The sequence below is a fragment of the Halichoerus grypus genome, chromosome 5 (assembly GCF_964656455.1).
Source record: "Halichoerus grypus chromosome 5, mHalGry1.hap1.1, whole genome shotgun sequence".
Taxonomy (NCBI): domain Eukaryota; kingdom Metazoa; phylum Chordata; class Mammalia; order Carnivora; family Phocidae; genus Halichoerus; species Halichoerus grypus.
The window spans coordinates 161,827,800-161,855,470 of NC_135716.1; the positions used below are offsets into that span (position 1 = coordinate 161,827,800).

The 27,671-nt window shown below is 52.2% G+C and overlaps 1 protein-coding gene across 1 annotated transcript in view; it reads left to right on the plus strand.

The window, feature by feature from the left end:
- The first annotated feature begins 13,334 nt into the window (after nucleotides 1-13,334).
- Nucleotides 13,335-27,671, plus strand: part of CSMD2 (CUB and Sushi multiple domains 2) — a 584,478-nt gene continuing 570,141 nt past the window's right edge. The window contains exon 1 of the mRNA XM_036065279.2: nucleotides 13,335-13,536. Coding sequence (XP_035921172.2) covers nucleotides 13,347-13,536 — 190 coding nt within the window. The 5' untranslated portion in view covers nucleotides 13,335-13,346. The remainder of the gene's footprint in view (nucleotides 13,537-27,671) is intronic.

Here is a 27,671-nt window from a genome sequence, read left to right on the forward strand (position 1 = left end):
GGGGGGGGAGGGCAGGCTCTCCCCACAGTCCCTGGCACTCCCCCGTCGCGATGCGCCCGTGACACCTTGCGGCGCCTGCGGCTCAGCCCATTCTCGCCCGCCAAGCCGCGCGGATGGCTGGGCCAGGCCCGGCACTGGGCACTGTGCTAGGCGCCGTGGGGGCGGGGGCCCGCCATCAGGTTCTCAGCCGGGCCTTCCCAGGGACCCCCGCGCACCCCGAGGGCCAACGGCCCGCCGAGCCCCGCCTAGCTCGGCCCCTCCCCGCCCCCTGTCGCCCTCTCCAGCGCCGCTCTGCCTCGGCGGGCAGGAAGACCCCCGGGAGTGCGGCCCCCCCTCCGTAGCCCGCCCCGGCGCTCCCAGCGGACACCTGCGGCGCGCCCCGCACCGGGCTGCGCTCGGCCTCGGCCAGGGGCCCCACGCCTCGGCAGGGGCGCTGTCTCGGCGGGCCGCGCAGGGCGTGGCGGCTTGGGCCGATTTGCTTGCCGGTGGCGCCCACACCCTCCCCGTCCAGCGCCGGAATTCCTCTGCGGGTTTCAAACGCAACGGCTCGGTGCGCGGGCCGCCCTGGGTTCGGTGCCCAAGGCGCCCCGGCAGGGTGGGGGTGGGGGCCCTGAGGACCCCGGAGCACTTGCCCCTGTTGGAAGTCAAGGGCGCCGCGCCCCCGCCACTCCGTGCGGAACCGCAGCGCCTGCCAAGGGCCCCTGGCGCTGAATCGTCTGATCTTACCCCAAACTGCCATTGTACTGGGCGCTGACCGTGTGCCAAGCTCTGGGCTTTCTGTGTTATATTCAACGAACAAGTTCGTGAAGTTAGTACCATTGTTTATTACCGTTCAGCGTTTGAGGAAACCCAGTCTCTGAGTCAAGAAGAAATGTGTCCAAGGCCCACTAGGAAGAGGGGAGCACCCAGCCCCCACCCCCTTCGCCGGCCCTGATCCCTTGCTCTCAGCCTTTGCGATCCACCAGTCCCTCCTGAGCTGGGTGCAGCGGGTCCCCGGGGTGGAGCGTGAGCCGGTGGGAGTGGGGTCAGGGGCTCAGGGGCAGAGAGATGGGCTAAGTTAGCAGTTTGCGGCCCAGTGGGTTCCCCCTTCTCACTGGATGGGCTTCATTAAACTCGTAACTGACATAGCGCATTTGCCTGCCCAGGGCTCTCTGGCCCCATGAGTCAGTCGTCGTTCCTCCGGGGGTTTCACCCAGAAAAGGGAGAGCCAGGTGACTGGGAAGAAGAGTGGATGGGAACAGACCAGAGCCGGGTTGAACCCGGACACTGCCACCTCCTAGCTGTGGGACCCCAACCACTTTTTTAACCTCTCCCATGCTCCTTCCTTCTTTCATTCCCCAGGATTGACTGAGGACCTCCTGGTGAGTTGCTGGGCACTGAGGAAGCATGCAGGTGAACAAGCTAGCATGGTCCCTGCTCTCCTGAAGCCTATATTCAGGGCAAGGAGACAGATCACAAGCTAGCAAGGCAAGTAAATAAGCACTAATTACAGATGAAATAAGGGCTCTGATGCGACAGGGGGAGGGGAATGGTGGCAGCATTAGATGGATGTCCAGTTAGGCCTCTTTGAGGAGGAGGAGACCGAAGGAGGAGAAGGAATCCTTTTATGTAAAAATGGTGTTAAAAAAAAATTCTTAAGAAAACTGCATTTCTGGCACATAGTAGGCACTCAATAAATATGTGTTGGATGAATTAATGATATATGTAAAGTACCTGGCATGCAGTAGGTGCCCAGTACACACCCTGCTCTTCAGAGAAGGCCCGAGTTCCTGGAAATGTTGACTCTCAATTTTGAAATCTGAGCTTCATTCCCCTTTGATTTTCATTATAAAATTGAAGATGTTCTCCTTTGGGGAAAATTCTGAGGACCTAGACTGAATAAAATTATAGTTAAGAATGTAGAAAACCTTTTAAGATAGTGTATTTAAAGGAAAAGTGATCATTTCTGATGAAATATTAATAGTTCTGAAAATGTCACTCAGTGTTTGTGCTGCTTGGCATTTGGTTGGCTAAACCTATGCTTAGAGCAGAACGCCAACAACCCAGTGCTGCCCAGGCCACAGGATTCTGGAAAGTTAGCCAGCTCACTCACTCCTGTTCTTTCTCCCCCCACAGCAGAAGACTAGGCGACAGGGGCTAAATTGGAAAAGATTGGGAAAAAAACAATAAAAGGCAACAGGGATATGGAATAAAGATAGGAGCATGTTTTTTGGAGCACACAGCTGAGGTTTCTAGAAGATTCTGCAAGAAGAAAAAATGTAAGTGAAGTAATTTGAAATAGTATAAAGCTATGTCCAGTATGGTAGTTGCTAAGCCACATGTGGCTATTTTAATTCTACTTTAATGTAAATTAAGTTAAAATTTTAGTTCCTTAGTTACATCAGCCACATTTCAGGTGCAGCTTGCGGCTTGTGGCTACCATTTTGGACTGCATAGAGAACATTTTCATGGTCATGAAACACATGGACTCTAGAACCAGACTACCTGGATTCAAATTCTGAGTTCATGTGTTCTGGCCTTGGTGTATTAGTTCTCTAGGGCTGCCATAACAAAGTACCACAGAATGGGTGGCTGAAACAATAGAAATTTATTTCTTCACAGTTCTGGAGGCTAGAAGTCGAAGATCAAGGTGTCCACGGGAGTGGTTCTTTCTGAGGCCTCTCTCATGGGCTCATAGATGGCTTTCTTCTCCCATGTCTTCATATGGTCTTCTGTCTGTGCATCTGTCCTCTTCTTATAAGGACACCAGTCATATTGGATTAGGCCCCAACCCATGATCTCATTTTACCTTAATTGCTCTTTAAAGGTTCTGTCTCCACTCACAGTCATATTTTGAGGTACTGGGGGTTAGGACTTCAACATACGAATTTGGAGGGACACCTTTTAGCTCATAACATTTGAGTCTCATCTGTCAAATGGGATAATAAAAAACACCTGCTTTGTAGAATTGTTGTAGATGTACTATTACCAAGTGATTACTTAACACACGAAAAGTCCCTAGAATGTGTGGCACATAAGACATCCATAAAAGGGCTGTATATTAGTTCCTTTGTTGATTACACTGAAATGTGTGCTACTGGAGTTTCTAAGTAACTGCTTTTGTGCTACGTATAGGGAGGGAGGACTTTAGCTGTACTGGGGAAGTTAGTCTGTGATGGAGGGACAGACCCAAATCATCCACTAAGCCTTTCTAGGCTTTGTTCATTTCTGAGCACCTACCATGGGCCAAGATTGTGCAAGGTACAGGACGAGGAGATGAAGAAAACCTCTCGCATAGACATTGTTACAGGTGAGTGAAGGGAGCAAAGCATTCCATAAGTGCCTGGTACATAGCAGATGTGGGGAAAACTGAGCTTATTCCAGTCTTGTTCAGTATATGTAGTTGTGTTCCTTCAGCACATATGTATCTGTGTGCCCAGCACATGAAATGGTGTCCGTGACCACTGAATGCTTTACTTCAAGGCCTGCAAAGGGGCAGGGACCAGGCCTGTCTTCGGCACCTTGAACAGTGGGTTCAATTTGTTTGGACAAATTCTTAAATTACCTGTTACTGCCTTTATGACACTGGACAGATTGTTTAACCTCTGTATGCCTCAGTGTGCTCGTCTGGTGAAACAGGGATAATGCCGACTTCATAGAGTTGTTTCGCGACAGCTGAGATGATGCAGGTACAGGGCTTAGGGCAGGGACCCAGGGAATCCTAGCTGTCAGTATTTAGGATTGGGAGGTTCTGGCTTTTCTATTTGGAAGCAGGAAAGCCTCAGGAAGAAGCAGCTCTCCCTCCCCATTCCCCAGCCTGGCTTCCATCATGGGCACTAGCATGGCCAAGCTCATCCAGGTGGGCACAGTCTGCCCTCTGCAAAGGCCTTCATAGGCTCCAAAGCAGCTTCCTCTTGTAGGCCCTGTCCCTCATCTAACATATTTGAAACACACCCACCTCTCACCACAAATATAACTTTCTGGCTGTACAAGAAAATCGAAAGGATTTTTGCTATTTTGCTTTTGAAAAATTTTGGCCATGAGTAATTTAATTTACGGTCGGCTATGACTTCTTCCCACGCTTGGTGCCTACCTGGGAGATCTTGCACGGTAAGAAAACTCCAACCTACAAATTGTTATCAAATGTAAGGAAATTTTTATGACTACTAAATTCCACCGTCAATGAAGTTGACATAATGTTACATTTTGCATTTAATTAAAATTTACTGATTTTAATGTTGCAGTTGTCTACTTTGTATTGTGGAGGTATTAAAAACATTTTTAGGCCTCAAACTTTCATGTAGGTCCCCCAAAACCCATAGAGAACCCCCCTCTTCATTCCCAGGCCAGTGATGCCCTAATGGGGTCAGGCTGCCCAGAGGCAGGGGAGGGGAGGCATGCATAGGGAGATGTCAGGTACATTTCCTGAGGGACAAACCATCAGAGCTGGAGGAAGGGGAGGGTGCAGCCACGTGTCGCAGGAACAGACCTTCCTGGATATTGTCCCAGCAACTGAAGCCAGCCATAGAGCAGCCAGCCATTTCCAGGACTTTGAAAAGGACACCAGAATGCTCTGGAAGCAGAGCTATGACTCTGGCTTTTCTCTCCTGCTTTTCTTTTCTTTTCTTTTTTTTTTTTTTAAATTTTTTTATTGTTATGTTAATCCCCATACATTACATCATTAGTTTTAGATATAGTGTTCCATGATTCATTGTTTGTGCATAACACCCAGTGCTCCATGCAGAACGTGCCCTCCTCAATACCCATCACCAGGCTAACCCATCCTCCCACACCCCTCCCCTCTAGAACCCTCAGTTTTTTTTTCAGAGTCCATCATCTCTCATGGTTCTTCTCCCCCTCCGATTTCCCCCCCTTCATTCTTCCCCTCCTGCTACATTCTTCTTCTTCTTTTTTTCTTTCTTAACATATATTGCATTATTTGTTTCAGAGGTACAGACCTGAGATTCAACAGTCTTGCACAATTCACAGCGCTTACCAGAGCACATACCCTCCCCAGTGTCCATCACCCAGTCACCCCATCCCTCCCACCCCACCCCCCACTCCAGCAACCCTCAGTTTGTTTCCTGAGATTAAGAATTCCTCATATCAGTGAGGTCATATGATACATGTCTTTCTCTGTTTGACTTATTTCGCTCAGCATAATACCCTCCAGTTCCATCCACATCGTTGCAAATGGCAAGATTTCATTCCTTTTGATGGCTGCATAATATTCCATTGTATATATATATACCACATCTTCTTTATCCATTCATCTGTTGATGGACATCTTGGCTCTTTCCACAGTTTGGCTATTGTGGACATTGCTGCTATAAACATCTCTCTCCTGCTTTTCTATTGGAAGAATAGAATGGCAATAGATGGCAAACCTCACCATGGCCCAGGGGATTTCATCTCTTATTCTTGCCCCCATTCCTGGCCCACGGGTGGAGAGTTTAGGCTGTGGTCGCTGACATACTTGAATTTGAATTCCTGCTCTGCTGCTTACTATGGGTGGCTTTACACATGCTTACCTTCTCTGGCATTTCATCATCGGCAAAGTGGTTGAAACAACAGACAGGTGCAGAGGGGGAGAGGTTCAGATAGGAAAATGCAAAGTTCTCAGCACAGATACCTGATTATTGTTATTACCAGCTATTAAAGTAAAAGTGGTAGCTTATGAGATGTCCATTTAAAGTCAGGGAAAAGGAAGGCCATAGGTGATGGAAAGAAAGAATACGACTTGGCACTGGTGGCCCAGCAAGGTAGCAAAAAAGTCAGAATGCATTTGGCCTTTCACTTCCTGCTCTGGCTTTCCCGCCAGACTCATCGTGACAGGAGCCCCAAGAACTTCTGGAGGGGCTGTATGTGGGATCCTTCTCAACTAGAAGCTTGGTGTTCTGCCCTTCCATAACTTCCATGCCAGGATGTTGGTCACCAATATGCATTCATTTAAGATTTATATGATCTGACTGCTGAGATGATTTGAGGCAGCTTTCAGATTAAGAAGTAAAAATTACAGCATTGAAGAATAAAGTAAGAACTGACTTCATCTAAAGAAAACAGAAAAAGTTGCTACTTTCAGGCATCTGAATTGGTCAGAACACACGGAGGTAATAAGGTAATAAAACTGGGTATCCCTATTTGTCAGCTAAAGCAAAAATGGAAACACGTTGGAAGGCAGAGTTTTTATTTTCTGACAGCAGAAAATACACATCTTCATCTGTGGAGACAAAATGTTTCCTGGAAATAACCCCAAGCATGAATTTATCATGAGTCCTTGTATAAAGGACACTGAATGACATAGTGGGCAATATATTCAATTCTGTTTTCATAAAGACAGAAATGCCATTAAGTTGGTCAGTTTCTCACATCAGGGGTTCTCTGAAGACATAAAGCATAACATGAAATCATAACTCAGAGAAGGCATTTCTTTAAGGAACGCAGATAATGAAGTCTGGGGGAGACACATTTGGGTCCATTCCACAACCATGATTGAGCACCTAGTCAAGCATCCATCCAGCCATCCAGCCATCCAGCCAGCCAGCCAGCCAGCCAGCCAGCCAGCCATCCATCCATCCAGCCATCCATCCATCCATCCATCCATCCACCCAGCAGAGCTCTACTGAATATGCACCATGTACCAGGCCCTCTAAGTGGCACTGGTGAAGACTGCTTGCAAGAGCTGACACCTGGACTGTGTTCTGAAGGACAAACAGGCAGACACCAGACACAGCAGCAGGAGGAGAGCATCCCAGGCCGAGGGAACAGCATGCATAAAGGCAAAGGAGAGAGAAAGCAGGCCCATCTCAGGAGCACAAGGGGCTCCAAATGGCCAGAGCATGGGTGGGTGGGTATGGGGAGTGGGGGGACAGGGGCTAGAGGAGCAGGTTGGGGCAGTTTAATGGAAGCCCCTGTAGGAAGAATCTAGCAGGGAGCTTGGATTTTACTCTGTAGGTCATGGGGAAATGTCCTGGGAAGGTGGGGGAGCTGTGAAATCAGGGTAGTGCTTGCAAAATAACTGGTGGCAAAGAGGAGACTACACTGAATGGGGACAAGAGCAGAGCTGGGGCACTTGTGATGTGGCTGTTGTAAGAAACTGGAAAGAAAGACCACAAGTCCTGGGAGATATTAAGGAGGCAGAATTTAGATGACTTGGGGGGCTTCCTGGATGTGGGGGCCCAGGGAAAGGGTCCAGGATGAGCTTCGCAGCTTTCTGGCCCAGGCACCTCTGGACATGGAGACACCAAGCAGAGAGGTGGGGTGCGGTGACAGGTTAGAAGCAGGGGAGTTGAGGTGTGAGCAGTCTGGGGCACGGCGTCCTGTGGGACATCCAGGAGGACAGAATGCCAGACACCGTGCAGGCACTAGGGACCACGGAGACCTTCAGGAGGAGGTTTCTGCCAGAGGCAACTCAGTCCACCAGCAGTGGGGGACGGTGAGACGTGGGACAATTACAGAGCGTGGAGAGTGCAGGAGGGAGATCCCCTGCCCCTTCCGTCCTTCTGCCAGCATCCTGGACTGCACAAACGCTGCAGGAGCCTCAGGCTGTCTCCCTCCCAGCGCTTGCCCACACTGCTTACTTCCAGAACCAGGCCACCTCTCATCTGCCTCTCTCCCTAGGCTGAGCCAGGTGCCCTCCTCCTCTCTACCCCTCGCTGTATTTAATCGTGCCTTGCTGTTTATCTCCCTCCCCAATAAACTATCAACCCCCTAAGGGCAGGGACTACTGGCAATGTTTTATTCTTCTTTGTTTGTTCATTATTTGCTTTCTCAGCACCCAGCACAGACCTGGGCGTGCAGATCAACGTTTGAGACGTGGACAAATGAATGAGTGAAGAGTAAGCCCATGACTACACGGGATACTCCAGAAAAAACCAGGGAGGGTTGTATAAGGGTACTGCTGCTGGGACATGCCCCAGTATTCCAGTGGCTTAGTGCTGTTGAAGATCATTTCTCATACAAGGGTCTGATCCTGGTGTCTCTGGTTGGTGGTGATTTTCCTCCACACAGTGATTTGGGATCCAGGCTTCTTCCAGCTTGTAGCTCTGCCATCCCCAAGGGACACAAACGCTCTGTACCGGCCAGCAGATGGAGGAGGAAGGATGAGAGGATTTTATGGGATCAGCCTTGAAGTGGCATACACCACTTCTGCTTACTTTCCTTTGGCTGGGACCTTGTCTCGTGACTTCACCCAATTACAAAGGGGACTGGGAAATGTAGCGGCTTCTCAGGACACTTCAGCACTATCGACATCTTGGGCCGAGTAATTTGGGGGGCGGGGGTGGAGGAGAGCTTCCCCAGGCATTGTAGGATGTCCAGCAGCATCCCTGACTTCTACCCTGTAGAGGCTAGTAACACCCTCCAGTTGCGAACATAGTCAAATGTTCCCTGGGGGCCAGTATTGTCCCTGGTTGAGAACTGCTGCATTCTATGGAAGGGGAAGCCTGCGCTTCTGAGATCCAGCTAGCTGGCCAAGCTGCGACGGAGCCCCAGCAGGGGGACTGGGGGCGGGGAGGTGGTTAGGAAGGGCCACCTGGGAGAGGTGCCATTGAGCCAAGCGGTGGTTAGGACCATTTACTCCGCACGGTGAGAGAGGAATGGTACTGCTCTCAGAGCCAGTGTGAGTAAAGGCATGAGGCATGATAGCATAGCAGACTGGAGCTTCCAAATAGAGATGAGTCTAGAATAGCCCCCAACCTGTGCTTTATGGCCTCTGAGAAGCCAAGGAGAAATCTGACCTCTTTTGCCACTGATGGGAGTGCTATCCCTTTCCTTGTATCACAAACAGATTTTTCTACAAGAAATGTCAGAATTCGGGGGGGCCCCGCATTTGGTAGCCCTGGAGGAAAGGCTGACCAGGGGCCCTTCTCACTTCTCCCTCCTGGCGTCTGAGGCCCACAGCCTCACCACCCTCCGTGCTGGGCTTTTTCTTCCTCAACCTCCGCTGTCACCTTTCCTTGGGAAGCAGATCCCTGTCATCTCCACAGTGACAGCCTTGCTCTTGGGACAGACGAACTTTGTCTGATCATGCTGGTGATTTACAATCCCCACCCTCCACTCAGACCCCAGGCTCCTCCTTGAAGCCCTTGCCTTTGCTCTGTGGCCCTTCTCTGCCGTCCTGCTGACCTCCCCCCGCCCCCCCCCAGGGGCCTCCACTTCTGCCCTCATCCTGCAGAGCCTCCTATTGGCCCCTGCCCCCACCCCTTGGCTTCAGAAAGCTCCTGCATTTTCTTCTTGGGTCAGAAAGAAAATTGCAGGGCATCAAGTCTCCAGCCCCTCCTTGAATCAGGCTGAATTCTCCAGCGCATCAGGTCTTGTTTTCTTTCTAAAACGAACTCTGATCTTATCTAGATATTAGGCTTATCTTGGCGAGTCACTATACTGCATTGGGCTTTTTTGCAACGTGATATTGTGGAGACATCTTGACCCGTGGCTGCCTACTGCTCTGGGAAGAATGGAAGGGGAATGTAGGGGGCCAGTCCTGGAGGCTGGGCTGAGGGCCACCCTCTCCTAGGCTGGCGGGGAGGGCTGTTATCATCTCCTGGACTCCTGCCTCTCCCTTGCCCTGCGAATGTTCTCAAGGCTCCTGTCTCTGCCTGTACCCACATCACTTCCAGCAAAGACTACTGCAATCACCTTCCAAGTGCATTCCCTTTTTCTGCCCCTTCCTTCCCATCTGTTACCCCACAGAGAAGTCAGAGTACATGCTAAGCTGTGCCCCTTGGCTTCTACTTCCTAGAAATAAAAAAATCCACCTCTCTGGGATTCAGAGCTGTCCACCTTTGCAGAATATCTCCTGCTAAAGCAGTCGCCCTATGCATGGCCCTAACAGATCTCTCTTTAAATATATATCCCCACTATCATGCCCATGCTTTCTTTCCTCCCTCCACCTGAAAAGTCTTGTCTTCCTGTTATGGGTAGAATTGTGTCTCCTTCTTCAAATTTGTATGTTGAAGTCCTAACTCCCAGTACCTCAGAATGGGACTATATTTAGAGACAGGGTTTTGAAGAGGTCATCAAGTTAAAACGAGTTTAGGGTGGGCCCTAATCCAGTGACCGGTGTCCTTCTAAGAAGAGGTGATCTGGACACAGACATGTTCAGAGGGGAGACAATGTGAAGAGATAGAGAGAAGGCCATCTACAAGTCAAGGAGAGAGGACTCAGAAGGAGCCAACCCTGTGGACATCTTGATCTCAGACTTCGAGCCTCCAGAGCTATGAGAAAATGAATTTCTGTTGTTTAAGCTACACATTGTGTGGTACTTTGTTATGGCAGCCCTAGTGAACTAATACACCTCTTATTTCTCACTGCCTACGACTAAAATCCAAACTCCTCACCATCCCCTATGCCTCTTCGTGATCTGGTTCCTATGCTCCCACCTCTTCCCTCATCTGCTAGGTGTCCCCTCTTGCTCACTTGATCCCCTACACCCTGTCTCCCGCCCCTTTTCAGAGTCTCGCCCATGGCCCCTGTACCAAAAACTTCTTTCCCACCTCTTTGCAGGGCTGCGCTGCTTAATTTAGATCCCACTTTCAAGGTCACCACCTGGGAGAGGCCTGCCCAGACTACCTATTTAAGTTACATTCCCCCCATATTCGTTCTCAGAGCACCATGAACTTTTCCTTGCTCGCATCCTTAATTAGTAACCTTATATATATTTATCTATCACCTACCTTCATCAAGCCAGGGACTGTTCACCTGGGTGTATATTCATTATCTAGTACAGTGTCCATCGTGTAATGATGCTCACTAAATATTTGTTGAGTAAATCTTCATCTTGCCAAAATCTCTATCCAGGCCTTGGGGCCCTGCCAAAATCCTACTTCCCTCCTTAAGTGAGCTTTTCGATCCCCCCAAGTCCAAGACAAGCATAGTCTTGATTTGTCTCTCTAATGTGTCCCTTGTGGCATGGTGATCACCATGGCCCGAGTGTATGGGTTGTGTGTGGGGTGCCCACCTCCACCCCACATCCTTCGAAGATGGCCTGCACACTGTGGATGGCCTCAATAAATGTATGTGGACCCAAATAGATCAGAGAGAGGGATGAATGGTGGAGGAAGTAACTGGGCCATTTACAGGGATGAAAAGTGCGCCCCTGCCCTCCACAGCGCCCAACGAGAAGGATGACAAACATTCCTTTTGCCAGGGAGGGTTTGGGGGCAAACCTCAGCTGTGGGTTGCAGCCACAGAGCAAAGTTCTGGGGCTGAGAAGGGGCCAGGGGCAGTCCACTGGCCTGGAGCCCCAGAATTATAGAGCAGCCCAGACTCTTCTGCCCAGCTGTGGGCTGCTGGGGAGGGCTGGGCATCTGCCAGCTCGTCTCTGGAGGAGAACCCAGCAGGCAGGAAAGGGGGAAGGCCCAAGCCTAGGAGCCGGGAGCCCACCCCAGGGAAGGCCCCAGCCGACAGCCCCCCAAGGCTGCCATCCACTCACCGCAGAACCAGCCCCTCCCTCCTCCCCAGGGCTGGTGGGAAGGCCTCGGCCAGTCTTGGCTGGTTGAGCCCTCTCTTTCAGGGGCTGGGCCTGGACAATGGGAAGTGAAAAGCCCCCTCCCCACCGCCCTGGGGACATAAAGCAGGCCTTTCACTGTGGAGTTCTGGCTGCTTCGGTTGGTTCTTGGCACCCAGCAAGGCGGCGTCGGGAGGGGCGAGAAAGCAAGTGTGTTGGGGGTTGGGATGGGCCGGCGATTCGGAGGATGCTCGCCGGCCCTGGGCCACCGGGCAGGCTCCCCAGCTGTGGGATGAGCTCATTCAGGGAAACCGGAACAACTTGGGGTGGGGGTGGGGGATGGGCATCAAGGAAGCTGGGAGATCGTGGCTCTAGGGAGCAAGTTTTTCGTGGGGAGCAAGGACAAGCACCCACTCCTCCGGCCCTGCCCATCACCCTCCCCATTCGAGATCGGCAATCCCGTAGCCCTTTCCAGGCTCTTTCCCGGAAATTCTCAGGCCCCCGCCGACCGCCGGCCACTGGCCCCGGGACTCGCAGATAGCCGAGCTCCGGCTTGGCCAAACCCCTAAGCCCGGAGCTCTGCCTCTCTCCGGTGCCTCAGGCAAAGGGGGTGGGGGTGCTCACCGACTAGTGTCTCTCCGCTGGGCGCGCCAGCGGGAACCTTCCCTACCCCCAGCCTTGCCCCTCCCGGTCCCCTCCAGCCTCCCCCCCCCGCAGTAGCTTTTCCCTCTCGCCCAGAGTTTGGCGTAGACAGCGAAGGAGCCATCGTGACTGACGGAGGAGTCTAGGGAAGACGAGACAGAGACAGCGACCGACTGGGGGTGGGGGAGGGGGTGGGGACCGATGCTGAGCGTTTGGGGGCAGGCGGCAGCGGCGACGGGGGAGAGGTGGGGAGCAGCTCACGCCACTGGGAGAAACTCTCCCGGTTTGGGGCCGTGGCTGGGAGGGGGAGGGGAGAAGAAGCAGGGTCTGGTTATTTAATTTTGAGGATAAATTGTACAAGTAACTCTTGCATCGTCCTTCCACCTCACCTGCCCCACGCACCCCCCCAATCCCCCACCCCTCCACCGGAGCGCATACATGCATTCCTCCCTCCATCCTGATTTTGTCTTAGGGTAGGGGTAGGACCGCACCGAGCCAAATAACCGGTCCCCCCCCCCCCCCGTCGCCCAATTCTTAACCCTGGGTGTGAGCGCACACACCCTTCCTTCTCCCGGGATGGGGTAGGAGGCTATTGCGAATGGGTCTCCTAAACATCGGCCCCGACCCCGAGATTGCAAGTTCAAAGCCACCACCCATGATCAGCTCGTAAGAGCCGTGACTTGGGGAACCGCATCCTTCTTTGGTTACCTTTTCCCAGACAGTATTCCAATTTCCAAACGTGGAAGAGGCATGTGTGTGTGTCGGTATCACTGTGTGTATGTGCGCGCGTGTGTGTATGGGGGGTGTATTAATGGGTGATCTTATAAATGGAAACGAGAGGACTGAACTTAAAAGAAACTGGTCAATTGTAAAACAAACAGGAATAAACAACCCTTTAGATGTAATTTGTGGTTTATCTGGAGGTGGAGGTGGCGCTGAAGAGGAACCCCCACCCTCCAATATTTTTTCCTTTGCTGCGCCTCCACCCCCAGCATTTGGAGCGGCGGAGAAGCGGCTCCGGAGTGATTAATCCGGGGATAATTCACCCCCCCGCCCCCCGGCGCGAACCCCGCGAAGCGGGATTGGAGCGAGTCATTTCCGAGAGCGCAGCGCGCCTCTCCCCGGCCGGGCGGACACTTGGTTCATTCCAGCCGCAGAAGCTCAGGGCTCCCGCGTACCGGGATTTTTTTCTGAGCAGAAAAAAAGCTCCAGAGCTCTCCTGACCTCCTTTCTCCTCGGCGGCGAGCGGAGCCTCTCCCTCGGCGCTGCCGGCCGCGCCATGCCGCGCTCGCGGGGACGGAAGCAGGGGCGCTGCGGCTGCCCCGCGGGGAGGGCTCGCGGCGAAGCCGGGATTTCGGCGCTCGTGTCGGGCGCCCGGAGCCGCTGGGGCCGCCGGCCGCCGCAGCCAACGCCGCCGCCGCTGCTGCTGCTGCTGGGCTGGGGGCTGCTCAGCGCCTCGGCCGCCGCGGGTAAGTCCGGCCGCGCCGGAGAGCCGCGGCCGCCGCGCGCCCCACCCGAGCTCCTCGCCCATCCCTCTCCGACAGGGTCCCTGTCCCTTTCCCCGCTCTCTCCCTTAACCTTCCCCACTCCCAGTCGCCCACCCTCCTGCTCAGCCTCGCTTCAGTCGATCCCCCATTCTCCTCCCACCCTCAGCCGCGTCCTCACCTCCACCCTCACCCTCATTGCTACCCTCAAACCCAACCGCAACTTGGCCGGATCCGGCCGGCGTGGGGAGCCTGGGAGACAGACATTCCCGCCCGGGGCTGAGGGGCACCCAGACCGTGGCTTCAGTTGCTCCAGCCTCCCAGCCCCCCTAGGTGCCAGGCTTTTCCCCGATAAACTTTCCTGGAGCCCTACCCCCACCGCCGCCTCCCGATTCCGGTTGGCATACGGGTCCTGGGGGCTGGAGAGGAATGGCGCGCCCCCTCCCCGTTTCTGCGTCCGCAGGGTCTGCCCTTCCTGCCCCCGCCCATTTGCTCGTGAATGAAGCCCGCGCCCCAGCCGGAGCCGTCTCGAGACTGCGGCCACCACCCCTTACCCAAGTGGCCCCCTCCCCCGGGCTCGGGGCTAGAGGTGGGGAGGCGGTGAGGTGGGCGCGCGCCCAGGGCCAGGGTCCCGCGCACGCCTTGCGGGAAGACTCAGGTGGGGGCTGGAGGGTGCTGAGCCACAGGGAGGCGGGGGCGGGGGTTGTGCCCGGGGGCGGGGGAGGGAGTGTCGCCGCCAGGTTCCGCGCCGCCACATTCCCTTCGGTTCCCACTCCGCGCCAAAGTGCCCTTTCCCGCGCCCTGCTGCAGCCGAGCGCCGGGGCTGCGGCTGCGGCGGCGCGGGCGGCGGGACTTGCTCCCGGCGACCGAGTCAGGGAGGGGGGCGGACCTGGCGCGTGCGACGAGTCCCTGAACTTCGCGGGTGTCTGGCTGCAGCTTGAGGACCGGGGAAGGCACGCGGGCCTTCGGGAGAACCCAGTCCCCAGTGGGGACCAGTGGCTCCGACTGGTGCCCTTCCACTTTATCTCTTGCACCCCTCTGAGGCTCAATGCTAGCCACAGCCTAGAAAGTTCCGTGTGCCCGGGTGGGGACGAGTCCAACGGGCGACGCCTGGGGCCGCATTTTCATTTAGCGGGGAGGCTGACACTCACTGGGGGAGAAAACCTGTAACACCTGCTGCCTAGGCCTGGACTTGGGGCACCTCCGGCCTGGATCCTTGTTTTTTTTTGTTTGTTTGTTTGTTTTGTTTTGTTTTTTTAAACCACCGATTGAACCTCTGAAGGCTTGGCCTCCGCCACTCCAGCATCCCAGTGCTCCCTTCTTGGAAAGTGCGCCCCTTCCCCGGCAAGCTTTGCGGCCCACTCTGGGCTCCAGCATCTTGTGAACCCGTCCCTTAGCCGAGAATGTTAGGGATGCTGTTCTGGGAAGGCGCCCTGAGCTAGCCTCAGCTTTCCCATCCCGACTTGACCGGACTTTCTTGGTTCTCCTAGGAGTCATAGCTGCCGACACCCAGAGAGGGGCGCCCGCGGTGCGCTCGCCTAGGAGCTCTGGCCTCGCACACACCCACACCCACTGGGTGGCTGCACTGTTCACCACGACGCCGCTGGTCCCCCAGACTTGCCACATGGGCGGTGGGGGGACCCCTTCTCCGGGCTGGGACTGTCGGGGCTCTCCGACGTTTGTCCAGGTGTGGCCCTTGCTCTGGCTTAGCCGACTTAGATTTGCCCTGAGGCGATGGAACTGTTTTTCTGGCTAGATTTGTCCCTGCCCCCCGGGCATGTCATGCTCCTGGGGAAAGAAAAAGACCGACTCACCGTGGCTTGCACACTGCTGGGCAGTGCTGGAATCCTGCCTTGTGGGGAGAGATCCATTGGCTTCCAGCTCTTTGGTCAGTAGAGCAGTTGGCCATGGTGGTGGTGGTGGTGAATGGCTTGGGGGAGGAGGCATTTGCTCTCTGGCTGGGGGCTCTGGCTTCCAGTACATTTCTTTTTAAACCTTTCCCGCATTTAGATGTGCTGTTTGGCCTTGCAAGCAGCAGAGGTTTGGAAATGGACTTGGTGACGGATGATCGCAGGGTTTGGCAGTTTCGAGGGGGAAGCATATTCATTTTGTGTTCTCTTTACACTATTGACTTTAAAAGACGCTCAGGACCGAACTGTCTCCCTTCCTTGGACCCGTGATGACCGAATACAATGAATATAAGGATTTGAGAACAGGGAGCCTCCTCACTCACCTTTACCTTAGACCCTCAACCCTTTGTCCGGGCCGTGCCTCACACTCCCCCTGGCTCCAGCCTCCACAGGGACCTCCCATCAGTTACCTCCTCTCCTAACTGTGGCTCAGTCTGTCTCCCTTCCTCTGTGTCCCCTCGGCCTGTGAACAGCTTACTCTATAATCTAAAACAAGCTAACCAGACTTCTTGACCCTGTTGACCTTTTAGCTACCATCCCACCTCTTTGCCTTTACAAGTGTTTTCCAAGGGGTCTTCAACTCACTTTCTTGGCTACTGTTCACTCTCTGCAGTCTGCCTTCTGTCCCCAGGATTGGAACTCTAGGAAAGATCACCAAGGACCATCCTGATGGTCAGATCCATCATACTTAACTATGTTTGTCTTCCTTTACCTCTCTGTGACTTCGAACACTTTGGGTTACTCCTTTTTAAAATTTCTTCTTTGGGCTCCTGGGATACTGTGCTCTGTTGATTTCTCTCCTGCCTCTTGGCTGTTCCTTCCCAGTCTCTGGTAGTAGCACTTCTTCCCTCCTGTACCCATTTCCTGCAGCCTTCTATTCCTTGTGCCTTTCCTTGCTTCCTTTCACCACTTTGTGGGTGAGCTCATCCAGGCCCAGCCCTTCCACCACCACACTCTGAAGCTTCCAGACAGATGTCTCCTGCCAAGACACTTCTCCTGATACATTTATTGGCTTCCTAGTCCTTGGAAACTCTGGGTCTAGACAACCCATATATCCAGCTGACTCTTGGATATCTTCACCTAGATGTTTCTCTTCCAAATCAAACTCATTAGCTCCTTTCCTGAGCCTCCAGGATTCCCTGTGTAGGCTGGTGGTACCTCCCAGTTACCCAGCCCAGAAACCTTAATGTCATCTTTAACTCCTTCCCTATCAGGTGGCCATCAAGTGCCTACCTTCAGTTGTTACTAAACCTAGCTACTTTTCTCTGGATTCAGAGGTTCTGAGCATTGACAAGGCTGTCATGCCTCCCATACGCTTACTAAGTCGTTCAAAATAAAAGCAATATTGAACTGTAAGTATAAGGAATTCCACCAAAGTTCTGATTTTTCCCGTGCTAACCACTTCATTGCTTTTAAGAAAAAATCAAATACCAAATTACTTTTTGAAAAAATTCTCCCTGCTTTGCTTATTCCCTAAGTGCTTGTTTTCAGAGGTTTCTTGCAGACCGGAGCACTGACCATACCCAGTGTTTGATTGTAGTACTAATTGAATTGTCTTCAAAGTATTTATTTATTTGTCTCACATATTGAACTGTGAGCTTCCCGAAGACAGGGACAGCACTTTATTTCTCTTGGTATCCCCAGCACCCAGCTCAGGACCTAGCATAGAATTAGTGCCTGATAAATGGTTGTTAAATCAGTGGATGGTTTCGAAATATTTTTTTTTCTTGGATGGTTTTCTGGAGACTGATAAGGCTAAATCAAGAGTTTTAGCGGCCAGGACAGCCAGAGATGACAAAGACACCTGGTCCCCTGTTGCTTTCCCCCCGGAACTAAATGTCACAGATTGGTAAGATAGTTCCTTAGACTTCAGAACCGATGCACAAGCCCTTCGATGTAACTGTCCCCACCCCCCCAAAGGAAAGATATTCAACCACTCGGTCACCATTGTATGGATTTGAAATTTCATTTGCAATTGAGCTGCAAAGTTTTGGTTTTCAAGAAAGAAGCTGACTATAGCAGATAACGTTGACCATGATGGCTGGCAAGAGTGTGGCTTTGTTGAAGGTGAGGCTGGGATTGTGTGCAAGGGGACTGGAGAACCAGATTGCGGGCTCTTCGATTGCAGGGTCTGGGTTTGTCCAGAAGAGTCCAGCAGGTGGCTTCGGCAGCACTACCTTGATGCATGTCATCATCATTTTCATGCCAGCAGGGTTAAGGGACTCTGACTGCCCAGCAGAGCCAGATGTTCCTTGTAGAGAACTGGTTGATCTTCAGACCTCTCCAAGGCTCAGGGTCCCCACTTGGAAAAGGGGCAAGTCATTCCTATGTTGGGGGAAGCACTAGAAATTGGAGATGCACCAGACCCAGCACCTACCTACTTAATCCAGCGTGCCCATTTAGTGGAAGCTGGGGCTGAAGCGGGAACCGTGAGGTCAAAGAACTCAGCCAGGAAGTGTGTGAGCCTTCAGCATGGCCTCAGCCCCCCAGGTACCCCTGAGGTACCCAGGGGAGTAACACTAATGGCTGGTGGTCACTGAGTCCTCATCATGAGCTGGCACCATTCCAAGCACTTGGTTGTATTAACTCAAGCCTCATAGCAACCTGGTGAGGCCTGCAATATTATCATCCCCATTTTGTAGGTTCAGAGAAGCTACGTAACTTAACCACACAACAAGTCAATGGCCAAGCCAGGGCTTGAAGCCAGTTTGCCCAACTCCGAATCCTTTACTTATAACCACACTGCCGTCCGACTTCTAAGGGGACCCAGCTGGTGCCATGGCCCCGGAATCCTTCTGCCCAGGCTTCCTGCCTCCGCCCTGCTCTCCCCCTTGGGCTCCTCCCCACCCCCCCCACCAAGTGATGCTCTGCTGCTATTGGCACTCGAGGCTTGGACCCCAGACTTCCAACCCCGCAAGCAGCCATGGTCCGTCTGTGGTCTCCATCACAGCTCCCATGACTGCACAGGCATCCTTGGTCTGCTGGTCCCAAACACCCGTCTTGACTGAGCTCTCCAGTAGGCTCTCACAGCCCCTAAGCTCCCCTGATGTAAAGCTCACCAGGACAATTGGAGTGTCTTGATTAGTGAGGTGGTACCTGTTCGTATTCCCCAAAGGCCTATGCACTCAGGAAGGGAGATGTAGCCCAGACCACAGCACCCAGCACCCATCCAATGAGCATCTGTCCAGAGGATGAGAGGCAACTTTTCTGGAACCCAAGGCCTCCTTACCCTCACACTGCCCTCTTGGACATTCCCAAGGCCAGGGGTTCGGAGGAGTGGGGAGGGGCAAAGAGGCATGCCCAAGTGGGAGGCGGCCCAGGCCCTTCTGGGGAGCCCTGGGGTATTTGCTGTCCTTTCAAATGGCTAAACGTGTCTTAGACATTACTATTCAATTCGCATAACAATCCAGGTTCTTTATCATATTTGAAGAGACTAAGGCTCACAAATTAAGCGGTTTGGCCAAGGTTATAGAGCAGATGGGTGAAGGAGGCAGAATCAGCCCTCATGGCCACCTGACTCCAGGGGCCACTCTCTTAATTCATGGAAAGCAATTGTCACGGTGCCAGACACCCTGTTAGCATTCAGTGCATGTTAGGTGCTGCCGCCACCGCCATTACCCCTGCTGGTGTTGCTCTACTGTCTACTTGCTTCGGGCACCAGCCCCGCAGAACTGGGAAGGAAGCTTGCTTGGGGCACCAGCCTCGCAGAACTGGGAAGGAAACACGTCTAACACCGTGGAGCTCTGAGGTGCTGCTAGATGCATCTGCAAGTCTTCCCTCTTTGTTCCTCCTGCGGAAAGGACACCCCTAAGAACCTGGCCAACTCACCCAACCCCATCAACCCCAGTCACTCCTCTTCCTAGCAGGGTACAGGGGGAGGGTCCTTTAGCTCCCCCTAGAAGTTGGACAACGCCACTGATACTGTGCTGGGGTTTTGCTCCTTGAGAGGGGGAGATGGCCTCCCACCCTCTCCTCTCTGCCTGCTGCAGAGATTTTCCACACAGGGGAACATCTGGGTGAACCTGAAAATGGAGGATTATTTCAGAGTCCTCTGCCTCACAGAGACACTGTGTCAGGATTCACTGGCTTTGAACAGAACTTGGCTCTCCCTTGAACCCACAGAAAGCAAAAGGTAGGCTATGCAATGTGGGGTTTTCTCAACTTGAAAATGATGGTGAGGTTCTTAGAGCTCTCTCCTGGCTCTTGTAAGTTAAGAGAGACAAAAGAAACTCATTTGTTTTCTTTCTGGACTCTTGAGAGCTCAATTTCCTGGATTATCTTTTCATACTCCTCCTTTAAAGATGAGATTCTGTCTTTTTTTCCTCTACTCCCTCCCAGATACACATTTAATTGTTAGATGTTTGGGGGAGGGTGAGACCCTTTGACTTTCTCGTGTAGCTTCATGTAACACGAAGAATGGTCTCACCTCTGTATACGATCATAGATGAGAGCTTTGACAAAGCAGGGAATGGGAAGGGAGGGAATGGAATGGAATACCATGGCTTGAATTGGAGAAATAGGATAATTTGAGATGGACCGAGATCAAGCAGGAAGCAGTGAGTTGGGGTAGGATCAAGAGCCTCTGGGAAGTTTTGGGATGTGATAGATAGAATGAATTGGGGTGGATTCGGATGGGTGGTGGAATGGAAAAGAATAGGGTTGAGTGAAATACAACGGTCTGGGGTGGGATTGAGAGGGTGGTAGATAGAGCGTTCAGGGGATTGACTGGCAGAATGGGGTGGGTGGGGTAGAAATGGATTAGATGGATTGGGGTGGAATGGGATAGGATAGGGATGGGTGAACTTTGGGTGGGGTGGAATGGGACAAATTGGGATATGGTGGAGTGGAGGCGAATGTGTCCTGGTGGGATGGGTGAGATGGGGATGAGTCAGGATATACTGGGACAGCTTGAGTTGGGTGGATGGGATGGGATACTGGGAGATGTGGGGTTTATAGGCAATTGAGTGGGCACTATAAGGATATGGAAATGAGTGAGGGCACCAGAAACAACCTGCTTCACATGATTGTAGCATTTTCTTCTTCCTCTCCAGAGCTCCTCAGGTTTTTCTTTACCAGAATTGTGAAATCTCCAGCAGATGGAAAGTCCCCATCAGCCCTTGCTTCCACTCTGGCATGGATCCTAAAATGCTGGAGGCTCCAGTCTCCTGCTGTCAGAGGTCATTCTTCAGGGAGAAACTGGGAGTCCTCTGTGGCCACCACCATGAACCCTGTCAGAGAAATATGCCAGAAACATGACAGGAGCCCCCCATGCAGTCCAGCACCAGAGAAGTGCACTGTGTCCTCCCTAAAGCTGGTGGGGTGGCTGTACCCACAACAAGCCATCTGCTTGGTGGTGTAGGGGTTCACTTCCATGGCACTCCACCCTTGGGGAGCCTCCCCACTGGAAACTGCCTTTTACTTTCTATCTACTTGTTTCTGTAAATATCAGAATGTTTTAAACTGAATTAATATCTACGAGGATGTCCATCTTATCCTTGAAAGTCATCATTATAAGGAACATTTATGATGCTAGAAATAAGGCATATATCGTTAAATTACTGACAGCACCAAGATAACTCTTAGAAATTTATTTGAGAATCTCCCATGCGGTCTGGAGCAGAACATAAATGCTGGTATTGAGTCACAAATAGCCTTCCTCCCTGCCAGTTTCTAATTTATACTCAATTAAGTGCAATTATAATCCCAAAACTTCAAAAAAAATGATGTGTTCTTCTTCTGGGTTTTCAAATTGGAAATCGCCTAAGTTCCGTTATGAAGTAGCTACATCTATTTATTGAATGGAAGCGAGCAAGTGTGACGGTTTTAAGTTTAATGGGAGAGAGCAGAGACTTTGAAATTTAGATCACCTGAGAGACACGTCCCTGCGAGAGATGCCCGGGCGTTTAGTGTGGGCTCTTCTAGGATGAGCAGGTTTGGGAGGGTGGACTCAGCCCGGGGAGCTGTGTCTGCTGGTTGCTGCCCTTCTCTCGCCTACCACCTGCTGACCCTCACTGCCTCCTCCCTCGCTGTTTCCGGGGAGGGGGTTGAGTATGGAGAGAGGCGGAGAGATCGAGTGAGACTTGTGTGGGCTTCTGGCACGTTCCTTGGCAAGAAGAAGGAGGTGAGAGTGTGATGATTCATTTTCAATCCCCGTGAAAGAGTTCCTAGCATGAAAACAGCTACTTCTGGCATGGCGTCCCCTCCCCACCAGGGACCCATGTGGCGCTGCCCTCCTGGCCCTTGTGGTCTGTGTAGCTCTGGAAGGGCTGACCCACAACAGATCCTCAGCTGAGAGGAGGGGATTCTTATGTGTTTGATATCTGTCTTGAAATTTGGCGTGAGGGTCAGGAAACTAGTATTCCAGCCTCGGTCGTGCCTCCACAACTTCTGTGAACATGATTTCATCGTCATGGGCCTCTATTTCCTCACCTGTAAAATGAGGATATTATTACTCACTGTGTCTATGTAATGCTGGACTTGGAAGCTCTTTAATGAACCAAACAAAAAGGATCTGGAGATGTGAGGATAGACCACTAGTCTGAGCCCCGTCCAGGTGGCCAGGCTGACTTGGCTTGGCTTTCTAGGGATGCAGAGCCCCCTCCCTCTGCAGACCACCTGCTTCATAGGGGGAGCTAGTGAAGAAGGGTGGACTTGCTGGGCTCCCCTAGCCCTGATCCAGTCTTAGCTGTCCGATGGCCTATGTGGCTGCTCAGGAGAACTTGGAAGGGAGGGGACAAGCACTTGCCCATCAGACATAGGGCACAGCCTTCTCTGTACCCACCAGCCGCCCTGGGGCAGCATCACTGTGTGCTCCGTGGGAGACGGGTGATTGCCTAGGCTTCTCCTTCACTAACACATTCATCCAGGGGACAGGTTCTGCACTGAGGCCTTTTAACTCTAGCAAGATGAAAATTCCTTATGTTCCAGGGCCACTGGGACTCACATCTCCTATGACTTTTTTTTTCCAAGGAACATGGAACGAGGAAAATGTTAGAGAGAGGGTGTTTTCCTGAGTCCCGTGGGAGACACAGGTGTTTTTTTTATTTTGTGCCTTTTTGTTTGTTTTGTGCTCAGGTGCATAACACTGAATTCATCCCACCCTCAGACCATGACACTTTAAGATCATCTGTCGATCCAAGTCTCCTCTCTTGTTTTATTTTCTTCAATCCCAAAGCATTACTGCATTCCTCCATCTGTACCCACTCTGATATATTTGATAGATGTCTTGAAATATGCATGGATCCTTATATGTAGGGTTGTTTTGTGTGTGATATGTGTTTTTAATTTACATAGATGATAGTGAACTACACATTTCATGTAGTTTCTTATTTTACTCAACACTATATTTTAAAGATCTAGCCCTGCTCCTGTGTTTGTCTGGTTTGTGGTTTCTAACTGTTGTGTTGCATTATGAGCTACGCATCACATTCTGTGTATCCCTTCTGCCTGAGGATAGACTCTGGCTTGGCTGTAGCTCCTGGCCACACATGAAATTCTGGAGAACATCCTCATTCATGCTCCCTTGGGACTCTGTGCGAGAATAACTGGGGGCTCTATAAATGGGGAATTGGGATCCTTGAGTTAATATGTTAATTTTCTATGTTCTGCCGGAATGTTTTCCAGAAAGGCTCGGCCGGGGCCCATTTCCACCAAGAGTTTCTGTCTCCCCATGTCATCACCAATACCTGATATTATCCATCTTTCTAATTTTTGTCGTTCTGATGAGTTTAAAGTGCCATCTCATTGTTTTAATTTGCATTTCTCTGATTACTAGTAAGTTCGAATATCTCTTATATGCTTGTTAGTGGTTTGAGCTTCTCTTTTTGCAAATTGTGTATTCATATTCTTTTGCCTGCTTTTCAGCTGGACTTCCTGTCTTAATTTAGGAAAATTTTCAGTCGATTTGCAGACGTTCTTTCTATATTCTAGATATTATCCTCTGTCAATATTAGAGGTTACACATAACTTCTCCCAACCTTTCATCTGTTTTATTTATGGTGTTTTTCTTTGGACAGAAACACTTCATTTTATATGGTCAGATCTATCAGTGTTTTATGAAAGGCAGAAGTTGAGACATGTGGGGACACTGAGGAGCTAGGGGCAAGGTGGGTTCCCAAACCCACCTGGCTCTACCCTCTCGCAGGACTGGCTCTCTGTATGGAGGGCTTTGAGGATTTCCAGAGCCTTCCTGTCCATACGGGGCTCCTAAATCTTACAAAAGGTCTCTCTTCTGGCTCAAGGCCCTGTGTTTTCTGAAGGTGCTAAAGTAGAAATTAATTACTTAATGCTTGCCACACTTAGAGATTGTGAGGGACTCCTCAGTCCTTCAGCGAGGCATTTATGGAGGGTCTGGGCTGTGCCCGAGCCCTCAGACGCACTGGGGACGTAGACAAGTTCATAAATGAGGAGACAAAAAAGAGGCTTCATGACTGCGTGATTCACAGTTTCCAAAAGGTGGAAGCAACCCAAGCGTCCATCAGCAGATGAGCGGATAAACCGGATGTGGTCTATGCCTACACAGGGGAATACTCTTCAACCTTAAAAAGGAAGGAAACTGTGCAGGCTACAATGTGAATGACCCTTGAAGACATTCTGCTAAGTGAAAAAAGCTAGTCACAAAAGGACCAATACTGTATGATTCCACTTGGATGAGGTACCCAGGGTAGTCAAATCCATAGAGACAGAAAGTAGAAGGGGGGGCAGGGGGAGAGGGGAACAGGGAGTTAGTGTTTAGTGGGTGCAGAGTTTTCTTTCCCTTCTGCGTGTCCCCCACCCCGCTCCCCGCCTTCCCAGAGAGCATAAGCGTCCGACAGAAGTGCCAGGAGTCTGTGAACCCCACTCCATAAATTGTGGGCCGTAAATCACGGTGCCGTTAATCCTGCCTCAGTGAGAACAGCACCACACTTTCCTCCTGAAAGAATAAAAATAGGAAATGTACCAACTACCAACTTGGGGATGACTCAGCAGACCGGCTGGCGGGGGGGGGGGGGGGGGGGGGGAAGGTGCGGTGTTCCTCCCCGGCCAGTCACACATGCCCCTCACCATTTCCCTTCTTCCTTCTTCTCTTCCACCTCTGCGGGCTGTCTCCCTCCCCTTGCCTTTTCTGCTCCCTCCTTTTCCCCAGCCCTGTGACCTCCCTGGCATTGTCGTCGTCCTCCTCCTCACCCCCGGGTCTCACCTTCAGGTGGACCCTCTTCCTGACCTTTGACCTCATTGTCTCCACCCGCACCTGACCTGGGACCCTCCCTGTCCCTGGCCTTTCCTTTGGCCAGCTTTCAGCCCAGCAGCTCTGTCAACTAGGAGGATTTTTAAGGCCCTTGGCCGCTCTCTCATCTGCATAGGGCCAGTGGGCCGCCTGCTGTGGCCCTGGGCTGGGGGTCATGCATATCAATACTACTTCAAAGCGCCTGCCTCTGGCCAAGGACGGTTATAAACTCCCAGATGCCCAGGGAACTCCAAGAGCACAGTGGAGGGGGGAAGGGGCAGGGCAGGCGCCCCAGAGGAGCAAGCAGGCTCTCCAGGGGTGAGCACAGGTCCCGGGGATGCTGAGGATGCAGGGTAAGAGGTCCAGGACCAGGAAGTGGCTTGCACAAAGGCTGCAGGCCCTGTGGCCTGCCTTCCTCTCCAGTGGCACCACTGTCTCTGTCCCGGAGCTGGGAGCTGTCCTTTAGGGAGCACTCAGGCCCCTGGCTGAGAGCTGTTATTTTCCCCTCCTTAAGCCCGGCGCTCCTAAGAAATCAGTCCTTTGAGGTTGAGGAAACTGAGTTGAAGGAGATGCAGTTCCTTGGCCCAGACCACACTGCTGGGGAGGGGAGAGCCGGATTTAAAGCTGGTCTGATTCTGGCCCAACTGGGCACTACCGTCACCTTAGCCCAGTTTCCAGTTTCACATGGAGAGTCCCAGGCCCTCCCTCCCCTGGTCTTCTGAATCAGAGTATGTATTTAGGAGCAGCGTGTGCAGTCTGCGTCCTGAGGAGTTCTTCTTCTTATTACTGTGTGCATGGGGTCTGTCTGCGAACCTCTCAGGCAAACAGCTCCCCAGTTCCAAAGGTGGAGCTCGATGGACATAGGCCTTCAGCCACCACTCCTGCTCACTTTGCTATGGCCCTGGTCTTGAGGGGCTCCCAGGACCCAGCAGAGGAAGCAAGGAAGGGAGGCCACCCCCTCCCCTCCTTTACTGTTACAGGAATTTTGTCCCCTTATTGCCCAAGGTTCTCAGTCACACCTCTTCGAAGGATGAAGAGGTAGGCCAGATGAAGAGTGGTGGGCAGCAAAGCAAAGTTTACTGAGCAATCCTATAAAGCTCCCAGAGAGGGAGGGGTGGCCTGAGAGGGTTACCTTTGGAGTTTCTAAGGGGTTTTTATGAGCTCTTTTGCGGAACTATCTTGAGCATCCTGCGTGGGGGGGCCCCCTGTGGATTGGCTGCTGAGGTATGCCAATCAGGGTTTTGATCATGTACGGGCTACCTATCAGGTTATTGTTCACGTGTTGATGGTCTTTTGGGCTGACATTTGGAGACTAAGTCCCTCCACTGAGCTAGGGCTGTCCTCTCAGCACCCGCCCCGCGCCCCGCCCCCGCCCGGGTGGGGGTCTGGTCCTGCTCCACCCAGGAAGGTAAGAAGGCTGGGTTCCTTGGCCCCACTTGGGAGCTTCCTCCGGAAGCCTGCCTTGACTGCACCCTAACCCCAGCCTCACCAGGCCCTGAGCCCACCTGCCTGACTCTGCCTTAACCTGCCTACAGCGCCAAGAGTGACCGATGTTTTATGGTTAATTGTTTTGTCTCGGGATGTTTTGCAAAAGTCACTTTTGCAGAAGCTGCAAAACAGAATGCTAGTGTGGTTTTGTCTTCGCTGCCCCAGCTTCCTGCTTTCTCGTTGGGGATCCTGGCCCTGACTACCTACGTGTCCAACTAACTCGTAAGCTACTCCCAGCCCCGCCCTGGTGGTGGCAGGAGCCGCCAGCACCCCCGCCCCCACAGGTAACCAGATTTGTGCTGTCAGATTAGGCGGCCCCCAGAGGAGACAGGAAGCCCCGTAGTTTGGCAGGCAGGCATTTACATTCCTAAACTGCTTAACCCACTGAACAAAGGGCCTGTGGGTGAGGGTTGGCCCGACAGCTTGGAGCGCCAGAATCCCAGAGTCCTTGCACCAGCCCCTGATTTGTTAGGTGAGAAATCAGGGCACTCAGGGGAGTCTTATCCTCAACTTCCTCTGTGTACTAATTCCCATTATTCTAGATTTAATACTCACTGAAGAGCAGACACAAAGCGCCGAAATGCCACTTTGCTCAGGCCTTGTGGTGGGAGGCAGCCAGCATTCTAAGAAAGGCACTGTGGGCGGGCTAAGGCCGGGTCAGTCACGTGGGGTCAGGGCGGGGGGGAGGCTGGGGTTAGGGTACAGTCAAGGCAGGCTTCTGGAAGAAGCTCCCAGAGTGGGGCCAAGGAATCCAGGTCCCAGCCCTCTTGGCTTCCTGGCTGGAACAGGACCGGGCCCCCAGGCGAGCGGCCCTAGCTCAGTGGAGGAACTTTCAGAGAGTCTGCCTTCCCTGTGAGGAGCCAGAGACCCAGCAGGGAGACCGAGGCAAAGGGCCAGTAACACAAGTAAGGATGCTAAGGCAGAAAGTACACAGATCCTGGGAGGCCCAGGAGTGACATTCATTTGTGAGGTAGGGACTATTAAATCAGTGCTGTGGGAGAAAAGTATTTCATGATCAGATGAGCCTGGGAAACACTAGGTCCTTGGTATCCAATGTGTGGTCCAAGGCCTTGCCAGGAAACTTCTTAGAAATGCAGCCTCTTAGGCTTCACTGCCCACCTACTGAATCAGAATCACATTTTAATGAGATCCAGGTGATTCCTGTGCCCGAGAGAGTCTGAGAAGCACCAGTGGACACACTTTCTCAGCACAAACTTTGGAGTAAGTCCAACCCAGCCCAAATCCTGGTTCTCTTCTGGGCCTCAGTTGTTGCATTAGTAAAATGAGGCAAAAAACCTGACCTTGCAGTTATACCTGTAGAGGTCTTTGTTTGCAAGGGGCCTGGCTCTGAGCACACAGCTCTCCTGACAGGGTTTGGGTTCTTTTATTCACCCTGACAGTGTCCCCAGCACGTAGGACAGGGCCTGAAGGACAGTAGATGCTCAGTCCATGTTTGTTGAGTGAATGAATGCGTATCAAATGGTTGTCAGGAAAAACTGAACACCTGGAAGCTAGTT